This window comes from Vigna angularis, chromosome 9, assembly GCF_016808095.1.
Source record: "Vigna angularis cultivar LongXiaoDou No.4 chromosome 9, ASM1680809v1, whole genome shotgun sequence".
NCBI classification, from domain to species: Eukaryota; Viridiplantae; Streptophyta; class Magnoliopsida; order Fabales; family Fabaceae; genus Vigna; species Vigna angularis.
Window position 1 is genome coordinate 30,743,764 of NC_068978.1, and position 19,161 is coordinate 30,762,924.

At 29.2% G+C, this 19,161-nt stretch overlaps 2 protein-coding genes across 2 annotated transcripts; one reads left to right on the forward strand and one right to left on the reverse strand.

The window, feature by feature from the left end:
• Positions 1–9,393: 9,393 nt before the first annotated feature.
• On the forward strand, positions 9,394–12,821 carry LOC108323716 (patatin-like protein 1). Its single transcript, XM_052868980.1, has 7 exons — positions 9,394–9,604; positions 10,484–10,665; positions 10,864–11,029; positions 11,125–11,271; positions 11,462–11,713; positions 11,837–12,006; positions 12,419–12,821. Exons 1-7 carry the CDS (start codon positions 9,428–9,430, stop codon positions 12,507–12,509), a joined length of 1,185 nt encoding a protein of 394 aa, XP_052724940.1. The 5' UTR covers positions 9,394–9,427; the 3' UTR covers positions 12,510–12,821.
• Positions 12,822–15,892: 3,071 nt separating this feature from the next.
• Positions 15,893–18,588, reverse strand: LOC128194137 (patatin-like protein 3). The gene is made up of 7 exons (XM_052868981.1): positions 18,379–18,588; positions 18,059–18,240; positions 17,669–17,834; positions 17,439–17,585; positions 17,041–17,292; positions 16,742–16,911; positions 15,893–16,181 (listed from the first exon to the last, which is right to left on the reverse strand). Exons 1-7 carry the CDS (start codon positions 18,553–18,555, stop codon positions 16,091–16,093), a joined length of 1,185 nt encoding a protein of 394 aa, XP_052724941.1. The 5' UTR covers positions 18,556–18,588; the 3' UTR covers positions 15,893–16,090.
• Positions 18,589–19,161: the final 573 nt, after the last annotated feature.

Consider the following 19,161-nt stretch of genomic DNA (forward strand, 5'->3'; position numbering starts at 1 on the left):
ATCATCTTCCATTCCTAGAATCAATGACCCACAAGGACTCTTATTTCAGTTCAAGATTTCATCTTACGTTCCCATAATCCATAAAACCCCAAAATCATGTCATGAACGTTCCCATTACATGCAAGCTTTAAGATTGGAAACAAGAATACTAGCAATTGATAGAAAAGGCATATATATAATCAAATCATTCAACAATTACACAAGAATTCAAAGGCTACAACTAATCCCAACAAAGATGGGTTTGGTTCTCCATTTCCATGGAGAACCCTAAGCTTACAAACATGGAAGATGGAAGAAGAAGGAGACCCAAAGGAAGAGGAGGAGATGTTCCCACAAGCTCCTCACGCCCTCCATGAGCTCCAGCCGTGAAATCGCGCCTCCAAATGACCAAAGACCCTTAACCCTTCGCGTTTCTGGGTTAAATAAGCTGTCTGCCACATCAGTAAAAGTCGCGCCCGGGCGCCCTCTGTCAGTCGCGCGACTCTCTGGAAAAATTCAAAACTGGCGAAAAGTCGCGCCCGGGCGCCCCATTTCTCACGCCCGGGCGTGAAACTCTCTGGAAGCTGAAAGTGGACGAACGTCCACTTCTCGCTGCCGAGCGTCCACTGACGAGCGTCCTGGGTGGACGAGCGTCCTCTGCGTGTCTCGCTGGACGAGCGTCCTCTTATCTCGCTGGACGAACGTCCTCTTATCTTGGACGAGCGCCCGCTTCTGGGACGAGCGTCCTCTTCTGCATGGACGAGCGTTCTCTCTGCAACTTGGACGAGCGTCCTCTGCCTGGCTGGACGAGCGTCCACTTCTGCCTGGCTGGACGAGCGTCCACTGCCTGGGACGAACGTCCTCTCCTCTGGACGAGCGTCCTCTTATCTCGCTGGACGAACGTCCTCTTATCTTGGACGAGCGCCCGCTTCTGGGACGAGCGTCCTCTTCTGCATGGACGAGCGTCCTCTCTGCAACTTGGACGAGCGTCCTCTGCCTGTGCTTGCTTTGGTTTGCTCTATAATTTGTTGGAGACTCTTCCAAGCTCATTTTTAACTACAAAATAAGGGATTATTGATGAAAGTACATCAAAGTAGCCAAAAACACAATTATTTAGAAAACAAGGCAAAACAAGAGGATTAAGCAAGTTATAAGTAAGAAAGGAGTTGATTTTGCCACTAAAATGATGCTTAAAATATGGTATAATTTAGCATTATCACCATGGCAAGCACAATCGCTGCCCACACAACAAAAACCACCCTACCTGTTGGAAGTCTCACATCGACTAGAGATAAGGCCAAATTATAATATATAAGTGGGGTGCAAACCTCACCTTACAAGCCAGTTTTGTAGGGTTGAGTTAGGCTTAAAAATCCACTTTCTAATATGGTATCAGAGTCTTGGTTGCAGCCTATCCTAGCAATATTTATTGTTTCTTGGACATTTCTATTTCATGTTTATACCTCTGCATGAAAGGGGTGTGTTGGAAATCCTACATCGATTAAAAATAAGGCCAATTTATAATATATAAAGTACGTTGTACTTTAGAATCAAATAATTTATATAGATAAGATGACAAAACTAATTTGCTTCAACTAGAATTTGTTACAAGTACCGTAATTCCTTACATTTCAACTACCAAATGTACGACCAGATGAAACAAATAGATCAACATCATCAAAAGAAAACTTATAACTATAGTTAAAACTAATTTATAATACCAATTGTAGAATCATCGATGAATCAGTTTGGTTTTTTTAACAGTGAAAACAAAGCGATTGAAAAGTGTTTTTTTCTTAATTAGTAAAAACTAATATATAAATGAAAGAATGAAACATTAAGATGTCTCAACCGAAATACAATATCAATAAAAATATAGAAGATAAGAATTTAAAACATGTGAATATTAGATTTTTTTTTCAACATACAAATCACACAAATAACAATCAAACCTCCCACAAGATTAATCAAGAATTGAGACGTATTTATGATTTCTGTAGACTCAAAACATTATAAAAATATATATTTATTCTATATATAACATACAATAGATTTACAAGAAAAAAAACTGAGGTTAAACAAACTTCCGTAAAACATTTTCCTCTAAAAAGTCAACAAAAAATGGTTTCTTTTTTATTGTAGTTTTTGTTTTATAATTCTAAGACAGGCATTTCCTTTGTAACAAGTTTATGTAAAAACCTTAATAACATCACATCAAATAACATAAGTTATGACAACAAGGGATTACAATGAAAGATAATAACAATAACACATGAGATCATTGTTTTTATCTCAAATATGAACTATTTTAAGACAGATTGAATACATATTTTTAAACATAAATATCAATTAGAATATGAAAAAATTTCCTTTAATATTTTTTTTCTTAATCATGTTCAAGTTTTTACTTTTGATATTTTTGGTTTCTAAATACAATAGAATTCCTATTATTCTTCTAATTATAGTTCTTCACATCCCTTTCCAAAACTTATTTCTTTTTTTTTCAGACATATAAAATTGATCAAAATGTTATAAATTTGGTTATGTTTGTTATTACTCCAGAACATTTAAAGCAAAGATTCAAAACAAAGTTAAATATCATACATTCAAAAAAAAAATAGCTACATCTCTCTCTTATTTATTATCTTTTATCTTTGATGGCTCTACAATTCAAACTCACTCGTCAAACAAAATGTAAGGTATTAGGAATTGCTTTTAATTTCCAAATTATTATGAAAAAAACAATTTGTTACCCATTACAATTATTTTCTATGGTATTATAAGCTAGCTCCAGAATAAATTTTTTTCTCACTTCTCCCTTCCATTCCCATGTCTCTTGTCTTGAATTGAATTGATGATCTATATGGTGAAATTTCTTTCATAAATCCATTAAGTTGATTTAATTTTCACTCAAAACATTCCCTACACCATCTAAATTTTCATTTCTACATCTTGTTATTCCAATTGCGCATCTGAGACCAAAACCCGTTTATCAATTGAATTGTTATTTTAGAATATTTTTGTGCCAACGAAAATTCTCCATTCCACTTATTGTGTCAAAATTTAATTTTTGTCCCCCTTTCTTAATTTTCATGTTATATTGTCAAACCAATTTAGAAACTGGCTTTATTTGAAAAGATGTAATAGAATTAACATGTTGCAACTTAAATGTTAATTCAAATATAGAATTAAAATGTATCAGGCTTTCTTATAGTGACATTTCAAGATCCATACACGAAATATGAAAAGAAGGTTGGATGTTGTTACATATATTTTGGCTTTTAATCAAAAGCCATGATTTCATATTTATGAAGTTTGTAACACAACTGAAATAAATAAATAAATAAACGTTTAAAACGCAATCTTGGTACTCAGACAACAAGTAGATTATACAGAAATATATATATATATAATATATATATATATATAATATATATATATATATATATATATATATATATATATAAAATGTTAAACATAAATTTGATGTTCCTTCTAAAAAATAACTTAATTGAATTTATCAAGTATTGTTTTTAATAAGCAAAAGATAACAAATCAAGTAATCTATTTGGAAGGACCCTTATACTTACATAATTGCATACCAAGTCCCATTACAAGATAAGAATAAATAATTAGTATCTTTCTTGAAGGAGAAGGAAAACACCAAAAATATGTCCTTCATTTGAGACACTCTCATATACCTAAATTAATTCAACTTTATAACCCATATAGAACAAAACATTAAATATTTAAATAATATCATAAAACAGATAAGAAAAATAGGTTTGAGATTATCTAATTGTATCTCAAATTAAAAATGGATTATACAAGTTGCCGGATAAATAATCCTTTTCTTGTATACTAAGCCAAAATAATTATAGATGAATTAATTACAATTAAACATAACCGAAAATTTAAGAAAAATAAGTTTCATTGAACTATCACAATTTGATTTTTTTTATTAAAAGATAAGTTTAGCAAGACATCACACACAAAATTAGATCTACCACCAACATTGCATACAGACATTATTATTTTCACTGTAAAACAAGGATTAATCTAAATATATAAACTAAACTCTGAAAAAAAAACATATTTGACAAACTTTGTCTTGCTTTTTTTTTTAGAACATCTAATATCTTTCCTATTATCCCTATTTGTTTTCCTTTTCTTATTTTTCATATCAGTAAAACAATTGAAGCAATTCTTAAACTGATATCCAAAAGAAACACACCTCTAATATTTAATGATAAAACAAAAGCAAAATCGCGAAGCAATGCTAATAATAGATGAAGAAAGTTATTACATGATCTAAGAAAAAAAATTAGAGGAGAAATCAGAAAATACCAAGTACTCTTGATGAGCTTCTCACACCAATATCCTTTGGAATATGCATCCAATTAGCATATCATCAAGTTCTTCCAAAATGAAGGAGGGAAGCTGAAGAGCTTGTGGAGGTTATGGCTGAAAGCATTTATATATGCAGGAATGTTATGCAGCATATATATATATATATATACTTTCCTATATATATATATATATATATATATATATATATATATATATATATATATATATAGGAAAGTATATATATATATATATATATATATATACGTATGTATATGTATATGTATATATGTATGTATATGTATATCTGTATGGGGTTTATTTGATGTTTGTTGGTTCTGTTTGTCCGTCTATGCAGGATACATATTCTATAGACTTTTGTAAAAATATGCAAAAAACTAATAAAAAGCATAAGGAATAAAACTATATGAAGATCAAAACTTGTCATAGGAATGAAATAACAGCTAATGAACTCCAAAGATACGAACAGGAAGATGAATAGAACAACATATATTGAGTACTTTCACATATATATTGTTTATATTCTGAATTAAATATTGTGGAAATTATATAAGAATAATTGATTGTATTTTTTGGAATACTTTAGATGTTATAACTACATGGTGAGGGTAGATTTTTCTGCAGGAATAAACCAAGAAACATCATTAATATTCTACTTTCTGTAAGATTATTATTTATTATATAGATTATATACAGGTTGAAACAACCAAGTATATATCCTCCGGGAACCACTAATACTAAATAAATCTGAGTAATTGAATAAAATTACTTCCACAGTATAAAATTAAGTAACAAATTCGTGTTTCACACGACTCCCAAATGAAATCTAGTAATATTGATTATGATCTTATATCTTCATTTATTATTTTTATGATTTCAATGATACATTTTCCAAATTTCTAGAAGGTAAATGTTTTGACTTTTTATCAGAAAATAAATATTATATGTAATATGATTACTTCTCAAGATGTTGTTTAAGACTTTAGGTCTAAATTATGTATTATATCACCACCATGTTTGAATAGGAGATCTTATAAATATAGCCCCAAAACATATGATCCATGATTTCTCTCATAAGATTCTCTTATAAAGTCTTTTTATTATAAGACATTCCCATGGTTGTGCATCCTTATGTATTTTTATTACATTAAATAATATTTTTTAAGTAAATATATAAAGTTATAATAATTATTTAATAAAAAATATTATATTGATTACTTTTACAAACGATTTGTTTGGTAGAGAAGTTATCCACTTCTTATTTTATTTTAAAAAAGATTACTATATTTTGTGTGTTGACCCCAAAAAAATTATACTATTGTATCACCATAAATATTAATATAATATATAATTTAAAATTGTGTTCGTGGTTGATGCCACCAATACTGTGATATAAATATATAATATTTTCTTCCTCGAGTAAAAAAAATCAAAGTCTTTTATTTTAAATAATACTATAAGACATAAAAAGAAAAACAAAATTATTTAACTCAAAACATTTGTTTTAACTATATACAATTAAAAAATTATTAAAATGTAATCTTCGAAAATTTATTATATTATGAGTTATTAGAAATAATGGTCCCAATTCAATTCATGATTAATACAGAAATAGGAAGAGTTATACCTAATCATATATATAACTTAAAAAAGTCTCTTTGTTATTATATATTGTAGACAAAAGAGGGATAATCATAAATTACAAAATCAATATCATCTCTAAGAAAATTCCTAGCCCCTCATAAGTAAGATAAGGTTGTAAAATTCTAAAAGATTTAATTTATAGATATTTTTTCACATAAATGTAGACGGGTATGAACACCTTAAATGCTTTGTTAAATTTTTATATATATTCTTTTATAGAAAAGAAAATCTACAAGTGTGGATGTGGTTCTTCTGCCATCTTATGCAGTTAATGAGTTTGTGTCGCTTCATACAGGTGTGAGCTGGTTGCTTCAATTCTCATTAAATTCTTTTGGCTCTTTTAAAACATATATAATTTCTTTTGTGTAAGAGATATTTATAAAATAATTTAATTAGAATTAGGAAAATTAATAATTATGTGACTTATTATACAATTATATTTAAAAGTAATTTTTGAAAGAAAAAACTATATATTATTATAGATATGACATCAGCACAAAAATAAAAAGTAATGACAACAGAGCTGTCAAAATGGGTCACAATCCGCGAGCCAACCCGGCCCACCACGGGTTTGAGCCGGGTTGGGTTAGAAAAAATTGTATTTTTTTTACGCTGGTCAGATTTCAACCCGGCTCGTTTAAATCCCACTCATGCGGGTTGAACCCGTGGTGGGCCTGGTTGGCCCACTAACCCACCTACCTAATTTTATTTTATTAAAATTTAATTTTAATTTTATAAAAAAATATTTATTATTTTGTTTTTGCTTGAAAAAATTATTTAAGTTCCTTATTTTCAAAATTAATTAAACATGTTAGATATATTATATCTTTTATCTTTTAGTTAGTTTGTTATTATTTCTCATTTGTATTTTGGGCTTAGCCCATATTTCTTCTATTATAAATAGAGAACCCTATGTGTGTATTTAACACAAGGGAGATTAATCTAAATATAGTTTTTCACTATATTCAACATGGTATCAGAGCCAGGTTCTCTGATCTTCTTCTGGTGTCTCTGCCGGCGGCTGGCCGCCATGGCCGCCGGCAGCCCCTAAAATTTCAGTGGGCAACCCTTCTCTCTTTCTTTTTCTCTTAAATCTGTGCCACAGTCAGCACCGTGCAGTCAGATCTCTCCACCGTCGCCGCCGCTTCTTTCCGGCCAGTCCGTCGCCGTGGGAGTGAAATTTGTTTAGATTTGTATTATAGAAAGTTTGTAATTTTTTTTTATTTAAAAAAAATTATAATTAAGTGAGTCAGTGAGCCAACCCGTTTACTCACCAACTCGTGGTGGGTCGAACCGGGTTCGAATTTTTCTGACTCGCTAATAAATGAGTCGGGTTGGGTTGGCTCACTAAGTGACCAACCCGTGGTGGGCCAAGTCGAGTCGGGTCGGGTGGCTCGTTTTGACAGCTCTAGACAACATGTTATGAGAACATAATTTATATAAAATTTAGTTAAGTTTTAATTTTTTTTTTATAAATGTAAATATTTTTAATTAATTTTTTTATTAAAATTTTCAAGTATTTAAAAGGTTTTATATTTTTCAATTGAATTTTTACCATTTAATTTTTAATAACTACAATTTATTATGATAAGTTTCTAAAATATAAATTTTAAAATATAGCTTTTAATATTTTTAATTAAGTTTTTATTAAATATTTTGAATTTATTTAATATATAATTTTTTCTATTTTTTACTTGAAATGTTTTGGTTTAGTTTATTGTGAGGTATAACGATTATTATAAAACATATTACAATTTATGTAAAATAACAATTAACTTTTTTATTGTTTTCCATAGAATTGTTGGATTATGAAGACCATGTTGACATTTAGATTAAATCAGTAATACTTATAATATTATCTCTCAACAACAAAGTCAAATGTTACGTTTATACATATCGATCAATTTAGATATTTTCGTAAATATAAGAAGAGTTTATTTGCTATTTCTAATGAAAATGTGGTTATAGGATGAAATATTTAATATTAAGAAGAAAAATGAGTTTGGATTTGATTGGTTATTTTGTTTTAAGTTTTTGAGTTCGTGAATAAAATTCATCAATGTTTTAAAATCTTTGTTAGGAATAATTTAATTGGATGAAGTAAATAAATAATTTAATTGGACAAAGTAAAAAATTATTTAATTGGATGAAGTAAATAAATGTGCGTACCTCTGCATTTTTTTATTTCCAAATTAAATAATATTGTTTATCTTAAAATTAATACTAATTTCAGGTATAGAATAGAGACTTCAGAGTTGGAAAGAGAAAAATATTTGATGACTAAAACTAGAATTTAACAATAGAAACATAATTTAAAATTTTAGAAGAATAAACAAATATGTACTTTATATCCTAATATATTAAAGTAAAATTTCCACAGGCTTAATTTGTTCTTTTCTTTCAATTTTTTTATCATTTTTTCCTTCACTTTGACTATGGAGTTAGATTTTTAATACAAAAGTCTGACTCAATATTCTATAAGAGTTTTTTTTTTAATCCAATCTATATCAATATATATTATTCATTTTTTTAGATGTTTTTTTCTGTTAGTGAAGGAATTGTGATGATTTTATTGATACATAATAACAGAGGAGACAATGATTCTACAAGATGGAGATTAAAGTATGGTCAATTTATTCAATCAAGAAATTAACAATAACTGCAATTGTTTGATTGGAAATTTTTTGCAGAAATTAACAATAACTGCAAGGATGAGGATATTAGAGATCTTTTTACTTAGTTCCTGTTTTTCTGTCTTTTTTTCTTTGTTTTTGTATAGTTTATAGGATAGGATTGGAAATCTATGAATTTAAATCTCACATTAAATAAAGATTAAAAAAATTAAATAAAGAATAGGAAAATTCATTCTTTTAAAGTTTTGGATTAAAATTATCATCTTATTTTTTATACGTAGTTATTCAGTACTTATTGATGTCAACTATGTATGGACTGAAATATCTTAAAAACATCATGTACTAATATATTTTATTTGTTAACAAAAAAAATGAAAAAGAAAACAATGAATATGTTACTATTAACTAATATTTGAATAGTCAAAGTTAAATAGAAAGAGAGAGTGTTTGTATTTTTTAATTAATTATGTGGTAACTCATTTGGACTGTTTTGAGTCATCATAATTTATATATAATTCTTATTTCTTCAAATAATAAAGAACTTCACATTTAAATGGTTAATATAAATATAAATTTGTAAAGTTCTATATCATGGAATGATTGTCCAAAATTTATGATTTTCATTCTTAAATGTAAATAAAAGTAAAAAAAAAAAAAGAATTTGAGACAATTTATTTATTTTTTTAAAATTTTTCTACTTGCATGGTGGCCAAAGAAGAAGTCTATAAATAGCCTCCACAATAGAGAGGAATCCTCAAGTTCATCATTCTCCATTTCACACCCTTCTTCTATTCTCTCTTAGAATGTCTCCTTTTCTCTTGTTTGCTTTGATGCTTTTCAGCCAATTCATGGCTGGATTCAACACACCATTACCACCTCCAATCTATGGTGATCATGTGTCCATTCTCAGCATAGATGGTGGTGGCATCAAAGGAATTATTCCTGCCACTGTTCTTGTTTACTTGGACAAAGCTCTTAAGGTCTAATTTCTATTATATTATCACTGTGTGTGGCTTCCAACTTTTTAAGCTTTAAAACATTTTATGTGTATTCTTCCCACATGAAATATTTGTTTAACTATACTAGTCTTATCCTTTTAAAGGAATGTATGAGGCTGATGAATTTAGTTCATTTTCCACAAAAAAACAACATATGAAGAGGAAATGGAATTATGTATATATATAATTTTCATAAACAGTTAACATGCTCTATATAATTTGCTTAATAAATGGGGGAGAAGAAAAAAGTTAAGTATGATAATTGTATCACTTACTTGCATGAATTTAATAACTTGTCTATAATTTTAATTGATGTTATTCACTATTGAATTGATGTTCTCATTTTAGTTTGGTTGAATATAGCTTTTTTTTTTAATCAATAAAATAATGATATATTTATAAATAGAGTTTTTTTTATCCACAAAAAAATTATACCTAAAAATACTTGAGGTATACATTATATTATCAATAAGAATTGTGATAGTTCATCTCTTTAATTACAATTTTTTTTAACCAATCTTTGTTGGGAAAGTTATATCATGAACCTTCACAATTGTTCTGAAGCTTTTTTGTATAATGATTTATACACTCCTAGTCATTTCCATGTAAATCTACATCAAGCATAGTATATTTCAAACAACCTCGTCACAGAAGATTAATTAATTCCCTTTTGAGCTATTTAAGCAAAAAGAATATACCTAACCAACAGATAAAAATTAAGATATATTAAAAAATGTAAAAAAATATCTGTATACTGTGTTGCATTATATTTTCACAGGACTGCTCAAGATTTCACGAGACAACCTTATAAAAATATTGAATACATTAATTGTAACATTTGAGGTTGTGTTTGAGTTGCAGGCTAAGGATCCAACAACATCGTTGGCGGATTATTTCGATGTGATATCAGGAACAAGCACTGGTGGACTCATGACTCTTATGTTAACAGCTCCAAGCTCACCTGGTTCCAATCAACCTCTTTTTACTCCATCAGAAGTCGTACAGTTCTACAAGGAAAATGGTCCTGATATATTTAAACTCAGGTAAGAACGAAGCTCGTAAAACTTGTGTTAACATACTCATAACAAATATTTGAGACATGTTATATCATCATAGTTAAATTATAAACTTAGCAGAAGTATATGTAGTTGGGTAAACTTTAACAAAAATGGTTTAGTTATTACCTTTGCCTTAATCAGTTTGCTGAAAGGTTTTGGTTCTTGTGATGCAAAACCATGCAGACCTCTCTGGGATCCTATCAGATGTCCCAAGTATGATGGAGTGTTCTTACGAAACAAAGCTAGAGAGTTATTGAAAAAGACACGACTGAATCAGACGTTGACGAACGTGGTAATAACATCTTTCGATGAGCAGAAAATCTACCCAGTTATATTCTCAAGCTTCAAGGTTAGAATGGTAGAAATTGTGTATATTATATAGTGTGATATGAATAACCCTTTTGTTATGGCTAAGTGTTTGTGGTGGTTTTGATGATGATGCAGCTGAAGACACAAACTTACTTGAATGCGTTGCTCTCAGATATAGGTCTTGCCACTTCGGCTGCACCAACTTTTTTTCCATCCCACGAATTTCAGAACGATGGTGTTAAATTTGATTTGATCGATGGTGCTATGGCTGCTAACAATCCAGTAAATATATATTCATCACTATCTCAGATTTAAATCTATATTTTGTGAATAAAAAGCAATTTAATATCTTCTTTATTTTTTTACATATATTGAGAAATGGTAGTAGTAAGATTTGAACCTAGTTAAGACCTAGAGATTGTTTTGCAAGAAATATGTAGAAATAACTGAAGAGTTTGATTGAATACTTTAGGCCCTGGTTGCTGCGAGTGAAGTGATACAACACAGTGGGGATAAGGAAATTTTGATGCTGTCATTAGGAACTGGAATACCCAAACCTAAGGAGAAATTAGGTGGCATCTTTGATCTTGGCTGCCAAGCTGCATGGCTACCTTTTCACATTGATGTTATCAGTGAAGTTGCATTCAGCACAGACATGACTCATTACTATCTTGCAACAATCTTCCCTGGCCTCTTACCTGACGAAAACTATCTTCGAATTGAGGTATATGGTTAGGTTTTTCTGCATAATGTTTTCATATACTTCTTATAGAAGAAAACAAAACAAAATAATTAATTTAACAAGTAATGAATAAGTTAAAATTATTGATGATATATATAATTGCAGGAGTATAACCTGCCTCCATACATGAATGAAATGGATAATGCTAAGCCAAGGAACATGAAAAACCTTGAAAAGGTAGGAAAGGGTCTGTTGACCCAAAAAGTCAAGAGGATGAAGGTGAATACATTTCAACCATTTGAACTAGACCAGACAAATGCTCAAGCTCTTGACAGGTGAGTACACTCACTTTCTCAATATTGTTTTTTCCATCCATGTTTAAAATTAGTAGCAGAAAGGTTTAGAGGATTTTTTTTATTACATTTCTATATATTTTTTTAATTACAGTAACTAATATATATATATATATATATATATATATATATATATATATATATATATATATATATATATATGTTGAAAGTCTTACATCGACTAAAGATAAGATCAATTTAAAGTATATAAATGGATGCAAACTTCATCTTATAAGCCGATTTTGTGAGGTTAAGTTAAACTTAAAATCCACTTCTTAATCCTAGAATTAGACTGTCTCTACCATCAACAAACAGTATCAATATATAGAAAGATAGATTTTTGTTAGTTAATCATATATTGAATGCTAATTTTGAGAGGATGTTTGTTTTGAAGGTTGGCTGAGAAATTATTTGCAGAGAGGCAGTTGCGTCTGAAAAGGAAATCTATGGAGGAAGGAGGAAGACCTTTCATTGAAACTATTTAAGTTCCTTCTGATGGGAACTTGAGCATTATGAATAAATGTTATGCGTATAACATTATAGTATATGTTGTGTTTATCCATGTTTGTTGTAATATATGTGTTATGTTGGAATAAGGTTGATGCTTTGGGGTTCTATGTAACTCCCAATTGCTAGAACCATATATCATATAATAAGGTTAAAATGCTTTGGGGTTGTATGTAACTCCCATTTGCAGGAACCATGGATCATGTAATAAGGTTGAATGCTTTTGAGTTGTATGTAACTTAATTGCTAGGACCATGTATTATAAAAAGTGATCCTTTGTTTGGTGTTTATCTTTTGCATTCTAAGATCTCACTGCTCCAAATCCTTTAATGTTTATATTATTAAGCAGTAACAAATGCTGGGAAGTAAAATTTATTTTAACACAAATTATTTATTGTTGATCAAAATAATGAATAATATTGTGGTAAGTAAAATAACTATGCAAAAGCGAAAGATTAAAGAATTCGAAATAAAGGAAGGAATACATAAATAACTAATATTATTTAAAAAGTATTTTCTCAAATAAGTGATTTGTTCCAAAACAAATATGTTTGCCACATTTATTCTCAAAAATGTAATATATATATATATATATATATGAATAAATAATGACGAAAATGAAAAGTAGTTTTTGAAAAACAAAACTGAAAAGTCCATTATTTGATATTTGGTATCTATAATGACCACAAACATGCATGCAATTGGGAAGGATGTAGCAAAATAGATTCAAAGAAGCCCACCCTAACACCGTAACCACACAAAACAATAAAGAGACCAATGAAGTTTCATAGTAGTGGACTCTAATGAATTTTTTGGGGCTTATCCGTGCACCTCCAAATTCATATTTTTGTCATTCAGTAAAAATTTATACCAAATAAAATTTTTATTTCGAAATCTGATTAACTATATTTATAATATTTAATAAATTTTACTTAATTTTTTATTAAAATGGATTTAAAATTTTATTATTAAAATTTCAAAATCTTGTTAACATATTTGTTTAAATTTTGATTTAAATTAAAATTTATTAATATTTTAATTAATATATTTTTCTTTTATATATTAATTTGAATTAACATAAAAATAAAATTTATTTTATTTCGATCAATTTCAATTTAATTAAAATTTATTTAATATTTTAATATAACTTAATATTTGTTAATATTTTAACATATAATTTATTAAAACAAATAAAGCACATTTTAAAATAGACATTTAAAAATAAAAGACAAAAAATATGAAAGAAAGAAAAGAATAATAAATTAATATCGGATTTTGAAATTCAGAAAAAGTGTTCACCGAATTTCGAATTCCAAAAAAAAAAAATATTGAATTTGGAAATTTGATAGAATTGTTCATCAAATTTTAAAATCTAGATGAAATGTTTATTTGATTTAGAAATCCAAAAGATACCTACACCAAATTTCAAAACTTATTGAATTTCTAAATCAAAATAGTTAAGTTTCTAACTGAGATTTCAAAATTTAATGAAATCCAATTAAATGTAAGGAGATGGGACATAAGGTTTAAGTTTAGAAAAAGTAGGCGGTGAGTGGGATAACTATAAGAGAGAAAAAAAATACCTTATTAAAAAGAGTAGTTTAGGCATTAAAAAAAGTTAAAGATACATAAAGAAATTTTAGAAATGCAAGAAGAAACTTCCATTTTAGGGACGACAAGCGAGACAAATCATATAAGTCTACCAACATATTCATAAGTGTAAGATGGATTGAATAATTTAAATCACTTGTCATTATTTAGACCTGTAAATGAAAACAAACATCATATAATTAAAACTTTACCTGTTTTTTATCAATAAAAAATAAATAAAAATAATAATAAAGTAGAACATTAAGAGTGTTCAAACCCTTTTACCGTTCAAGGTATAATTCAACTTAAGATGCACATACTGTATTACCATTAGACTCAACTTAAAGATACTCATATTGTAAAACTTTACTTGAGAACGAGCAGTTTGACCCGAAAAGACTTAATTTTCCTCCATGCCATGCCCAATGGGTGTAATGGAAAGTTTGTTTGGAAAGTTTTACTTCTATGGTTAGCCACCTACAAAATGGTCTAGTGTTAAGGGCTCCTCCTTGACGCCACTCTCTTTTGACCCTTCGGAAGATGAGACAAGGGGGTGTTCTACAAAAGTTTGTGATTTTTGTATTCTAATTTTGTTGTAAGTTTACCAATTTTAGCATGTTTTTGTCTTTTAGATATGAGAAAGTTAAACATTATATAAAATTGAAAATTTATTAATCAATTGTCTTAAAATTTTAGATAAAGGATTTTGTGAATTTTTTATATTGTTGGACTCATATTTTATTGGTGTTGTGTTTTTTCAATAAATTCCTTCATTGATAGATTTAACATCTTTCTTGTTACTTATATATTATCATGTGAAATTGCTTTGTTTATGGGCATATTTTTTTATTTTGAAATGGATTTAGTATTTGAAGTATCATATTTAATTAAACCGCTAGGGTTATATGGAATTGTGTTTCCTTCAAAGGATAAGGCCTAAACTCTTGAAAAAGACAAGCATACATCTAGAAGAATTCCTTAGGACATCTTGGTCCTGACAGAGGCAATTATCTCCCCAATAAGTAAAATCCCTCATGGTCAAGTTACACCTGAACTACACGGTCAATAAGAGTTAAGTGACCAACTTCAAACCCCTTCACCAGTCTCTTCCGGTTTGGACTTTGGGGACATGTGTACCATATGACCGCTTGGTTAGCCATAGATCAAATAATCAACCTTAACTTGTACCACCCAACGAGTCACCTGTGAGACAAATCGACCATGAAGCAAATTGGTCGGTTATGAATCAACACAATTAGTCTTAATATTGATCAACTTAGAGGTAAAGCATTATTATACTTACAATTGGGTTGTTATTAGACCAATGTTAATAAAAAGCTCACACTAAAACTTATAAATAGGTTTGTGGTAAAGAGGTAGGTGATCTGCATTTATTGCGTCATTAATTTCTAAACTACTAAGTTAAGATGACTTTGATATCAGAGTGCTTTCTGTAAGTATCTTCGAAGCCATATGAATGAACTATCTACCCAGACTTAGATTTCAAAATAATTTTCCGATGTCAGACAACTCATCATACCTTAAACGTTAAACGATTAACTTTAACCTTACATCCCAAAATAGTTTCTAATAGTGATATCTTAATAACAATAATATTATTTATTATTTTCTACAATAAATAATTTGTATTGTTAAAATAAATCTTACTTCCCACCGTTTGTGACTGCTTAATAATATAAACAAAGAAGTTGGAGCAGGAATATCTTAAAACACAAAAAAAAAAACATTAAACAAGGTATCACTCACTATATTAAATCGCCCAAGCTCAAAATCATTGAATCTTGTATGTTACATGTTTCATGGTTCCTCTAAATGGGAGTTACATAGAATCCCAAAATATTCCACCTTATTATATGATACATTTTTCTTTCAAGTGGGAGTTACACAGAACCCCAAAACATCAACCATTTATTCATAATGTGAAGTTGTTGATTTCTCGAGAAGGAACTTATACAGTTTCAATGAAAGGTCTTCCTCCTTTTTCCATAGATTTCCTTTTCAGACGCAATTGCCTCTCTGCATATAATTGCTCAGCCAACCTTAAGAAAAAAATCCTCTCAAAATTAGCATTCTATATATAATCAACAAAAGAATATATATATATATATATATATATATATATATATATATATATATATATATATATATATATATATATATATAATTACAAAAATTTGGGCACTTCTATTGAACATAATTTGTTCTTTTATTTGTTATATTTTAACTTCTTTTTAACGTAAAAATTACAGAATCACGTAGATTTAAAATTCTCAAAGTCCATAATGAAAGGATAAAAAGATTAATCTTTATATAACATAATGGACAATATGTTTTTATAATTTAAAGCAATCATCTTTAATACAGGATGGTAGAAGGAAACGTGCTCAAAGGATGTTAATGTAAAGTTTTAAATATAAAAGAGAAAGTTATGTATAGCTTTTAAAATAACCATTACAAAAATCCTTTAATATTCTGCATAAATTCATAAAAAATCTTCTAAAAACTTTATGCTATTAAGTTTTCTTATCAGCAAAGTTATGCTACTAATTTCAAACATACGTAGTAGTAAAACAAATGTTGAGAAAATGATTGTACTTACTTGTCAAGAGCTTGAGCATTTGTTTGGTCGAGTTCAAATGGAAGAAATGTATTCACATTCATCCTCTTAACTTTTTGGAGCAACAGGTTCTTTCCCACCGTTTCAAGCTTATCCATGTTCTTTTTAGAAGCATCATCCATTTCTTCCATGGACGGATCCAGGTTATACTCCTGCAATTACACATATATCAGCAATCATTTTAACTCATACATCATTTGTTAAATTCATTTTCTCTTTTCTTTGCTTCTATTATAACTATATTATAAAAACTTTTATGCACAAAAACAAACAGTGTATACCTCAATTCGAAGATAGTTATCTGCAGGTAAGATGCCTGGGAAGATTGTGGCAAGGTAGTAATGAGTCACGTCTGTTCTGAACATAGCTTCATTGAAAGTATCTTGGTGTAAACTTAGCCATAAAGCTTGGCAGCCAAGATCAAAGATGCCACCTAACTTTTTCTGAGCTGTGGGTATTCCAGTTCCTAAAGACAGCAACAAAATTTCCTTTTCTCCATTGTTTTGTATCACTTCACTCACAGCAACCAGAGCCTAAAGTATTCAATCAAACTCTTCAGATATTTCTACATATTTCTTGCAAAAGAATCTCTAGGTCTTAACTAGGTTAAAATCTTACTACTATCATCTGTCAAAAAAAGTATTTATACATATAGTTTGAGTTAGTGATGAATATTTACAGGATTATTAGCAGCGAGAGCACCATCAGCCAAATCAAATGGAACACCATCATTCTGAAATTCGTGGGATGGAAAATAAGTTGGTGCAGCCGAAGTGCCAAGAGCTATATCTGAAAGTTTCGCATTCAGGTAACTTTCTGTCTTCAGCTGCATCATCCAAAAAATGTTCAGTTTTATAACACATTTTCATGCATATATACATGTACACGATTTTATTATAGCATGCTGACCTTGTAGTTTGAGAATATAACTGGATGGATTTTGTCCTCGTCAAAAGTTGGTATTACCAAGTTGGTCAACGTTTGATCGAGTCGTGTTTCTTTCAATATCTGACGAGCTGTATCTCGTAAAAACTTTCCATCATACTTGGGACATTGGACGGGATCGATGATAGATCTGCATGGTTTTCCATCCCAAGAACCATAACCTTTTAGCAAAGTAATTAACGCAAAAGGTAATAACAAAACCATCTTTATATACCCAATTACATTTACTTCTAAGTTTAGAAATTAATTATGAGGACATAACATGTCTCAAATAGTTGTTCTTATATGAGAAACATGTCTGAAATAGTTGTATTGAGAATGTGAAGTCAATTTTGATGAGCTTGATATACTTACCTAGGTTTAAATATGTTAGGGCCATTTTTCTTGTAGAACTGTACGACTTGTGATGGAGTAAAAAGAGGACGATTGGAATCAGATGCGTTTGGAGCTGCTAACATAACACTCATGATTCCACCGGTGCTTGTTCCTGATATCACATCGAAATAATCTGCCAACGATGTTGTTGGATCCTTAGCCTGCAACAAAAACACAATGTCATATGTTACAATTAATGTATTCAGGTACGGTTTTTAATTCTACAGTACATGAGCTTGTGAGATAGCTTGTTAAAATGTTTGAACTCAGACACAGTGATAATATGATAGAAATTGGACCTTAAGAGCATTGTCCAAGTAAATAAGAACAGTGGCTGGAATAATTCCTCTGATGCCACCACCATCTATGCTGAGAATGGAAACATGATCTCCAAAGTTTGGAGGTGGCAATGGCGTATTCAATCCGCCATTGAAGTGGCTCAGAAACACCAAACCAAACAAAAGCAGTGGAGACATTATCTATAAGAGAGAATGGAAGAAGGGTGTGAAATTGAGAGTCAACAACCTGAGGAATCATCTCTAATGTCGAAGCCATTTATAGAATTTTTTTTTTGGCCACCATGCAAGTAGAAAATTTTTTAAAATAGTCTCAAAGTTCGTCATTATAATGTTGTTTATTGCTTCCACGATGTGAAGTTCATGGCTAATTAATTAGGGCCACAAAAACGTATATATAATTATATAAGGTATGACTTTTAAAAAAATTCACGTATAATAGTTTATTGTAACAATATCAAATCATGTCTTAGTTTATAATTATATAAGGTGACTTAAAATTGTTAATTTCGACTATACTTCAACAATCAAGATTAAAAGTCTTTTTTTATAGTCACATGTGATCATTTTAAAACAAGTATTAGGTTTTCATTATTTGAATATTATTTAGTTACATATTTTATGTTCCTATTTTTAATTTTATTTTATTTATGATCGGCATTAAAGAATATATATAATAGGTACAGTTGAGTCCTTAAAGAATTATTTTCATTTTATTTTATTTATCATCGATTCATTAACCATGTAATTGAGTTTTAGAATTTGAAAACTGGTGAAAGACATAAT

Coding starts and splice junctions, on each gene's coding strand:
- LOC108323716 (XM_052868980.1), top strand. CDS start 9,428: ATGTCTCCTTTTCTCTTGTTTGCTTTGATGCTTTTCAGCCAATTCATG. Junction 9,605..10,483: donor ACTTGGACAAAGCTCTTAAG/GTCTAATTTCTA, acceptor TTTGAGTTGCAG/GCTAAGGATCCAACAACATC. Junction 11,714..11,836: donor AAAACTATCTTCGAATTGAG/GTATATGGTTAG, acceptor ATATAATTGCAG/GAGTATAACCTGCCTCCATA.
- LOC128194137 (XM_052868981.1), bottom strand. CDS start 18,555: ATGTCTCCACTGCTTTTGTTTGGTTTGGTGTTTCTGAGCCACTTCAAT. Junction 17,835..18,058: donor CCTAACATATTTAAACCTAG/GTAAGTATATCA, acceptor AAAACCATGCAG/ATCTATCATCGATCCCGTCC. Junction 16,182..16,741: donor AATGCTCAAGCTCTTGACAA/GTAAGTACAATC, acceptor TTTTTTCTTAAG/GTTGGCTGAGCAATTATATG.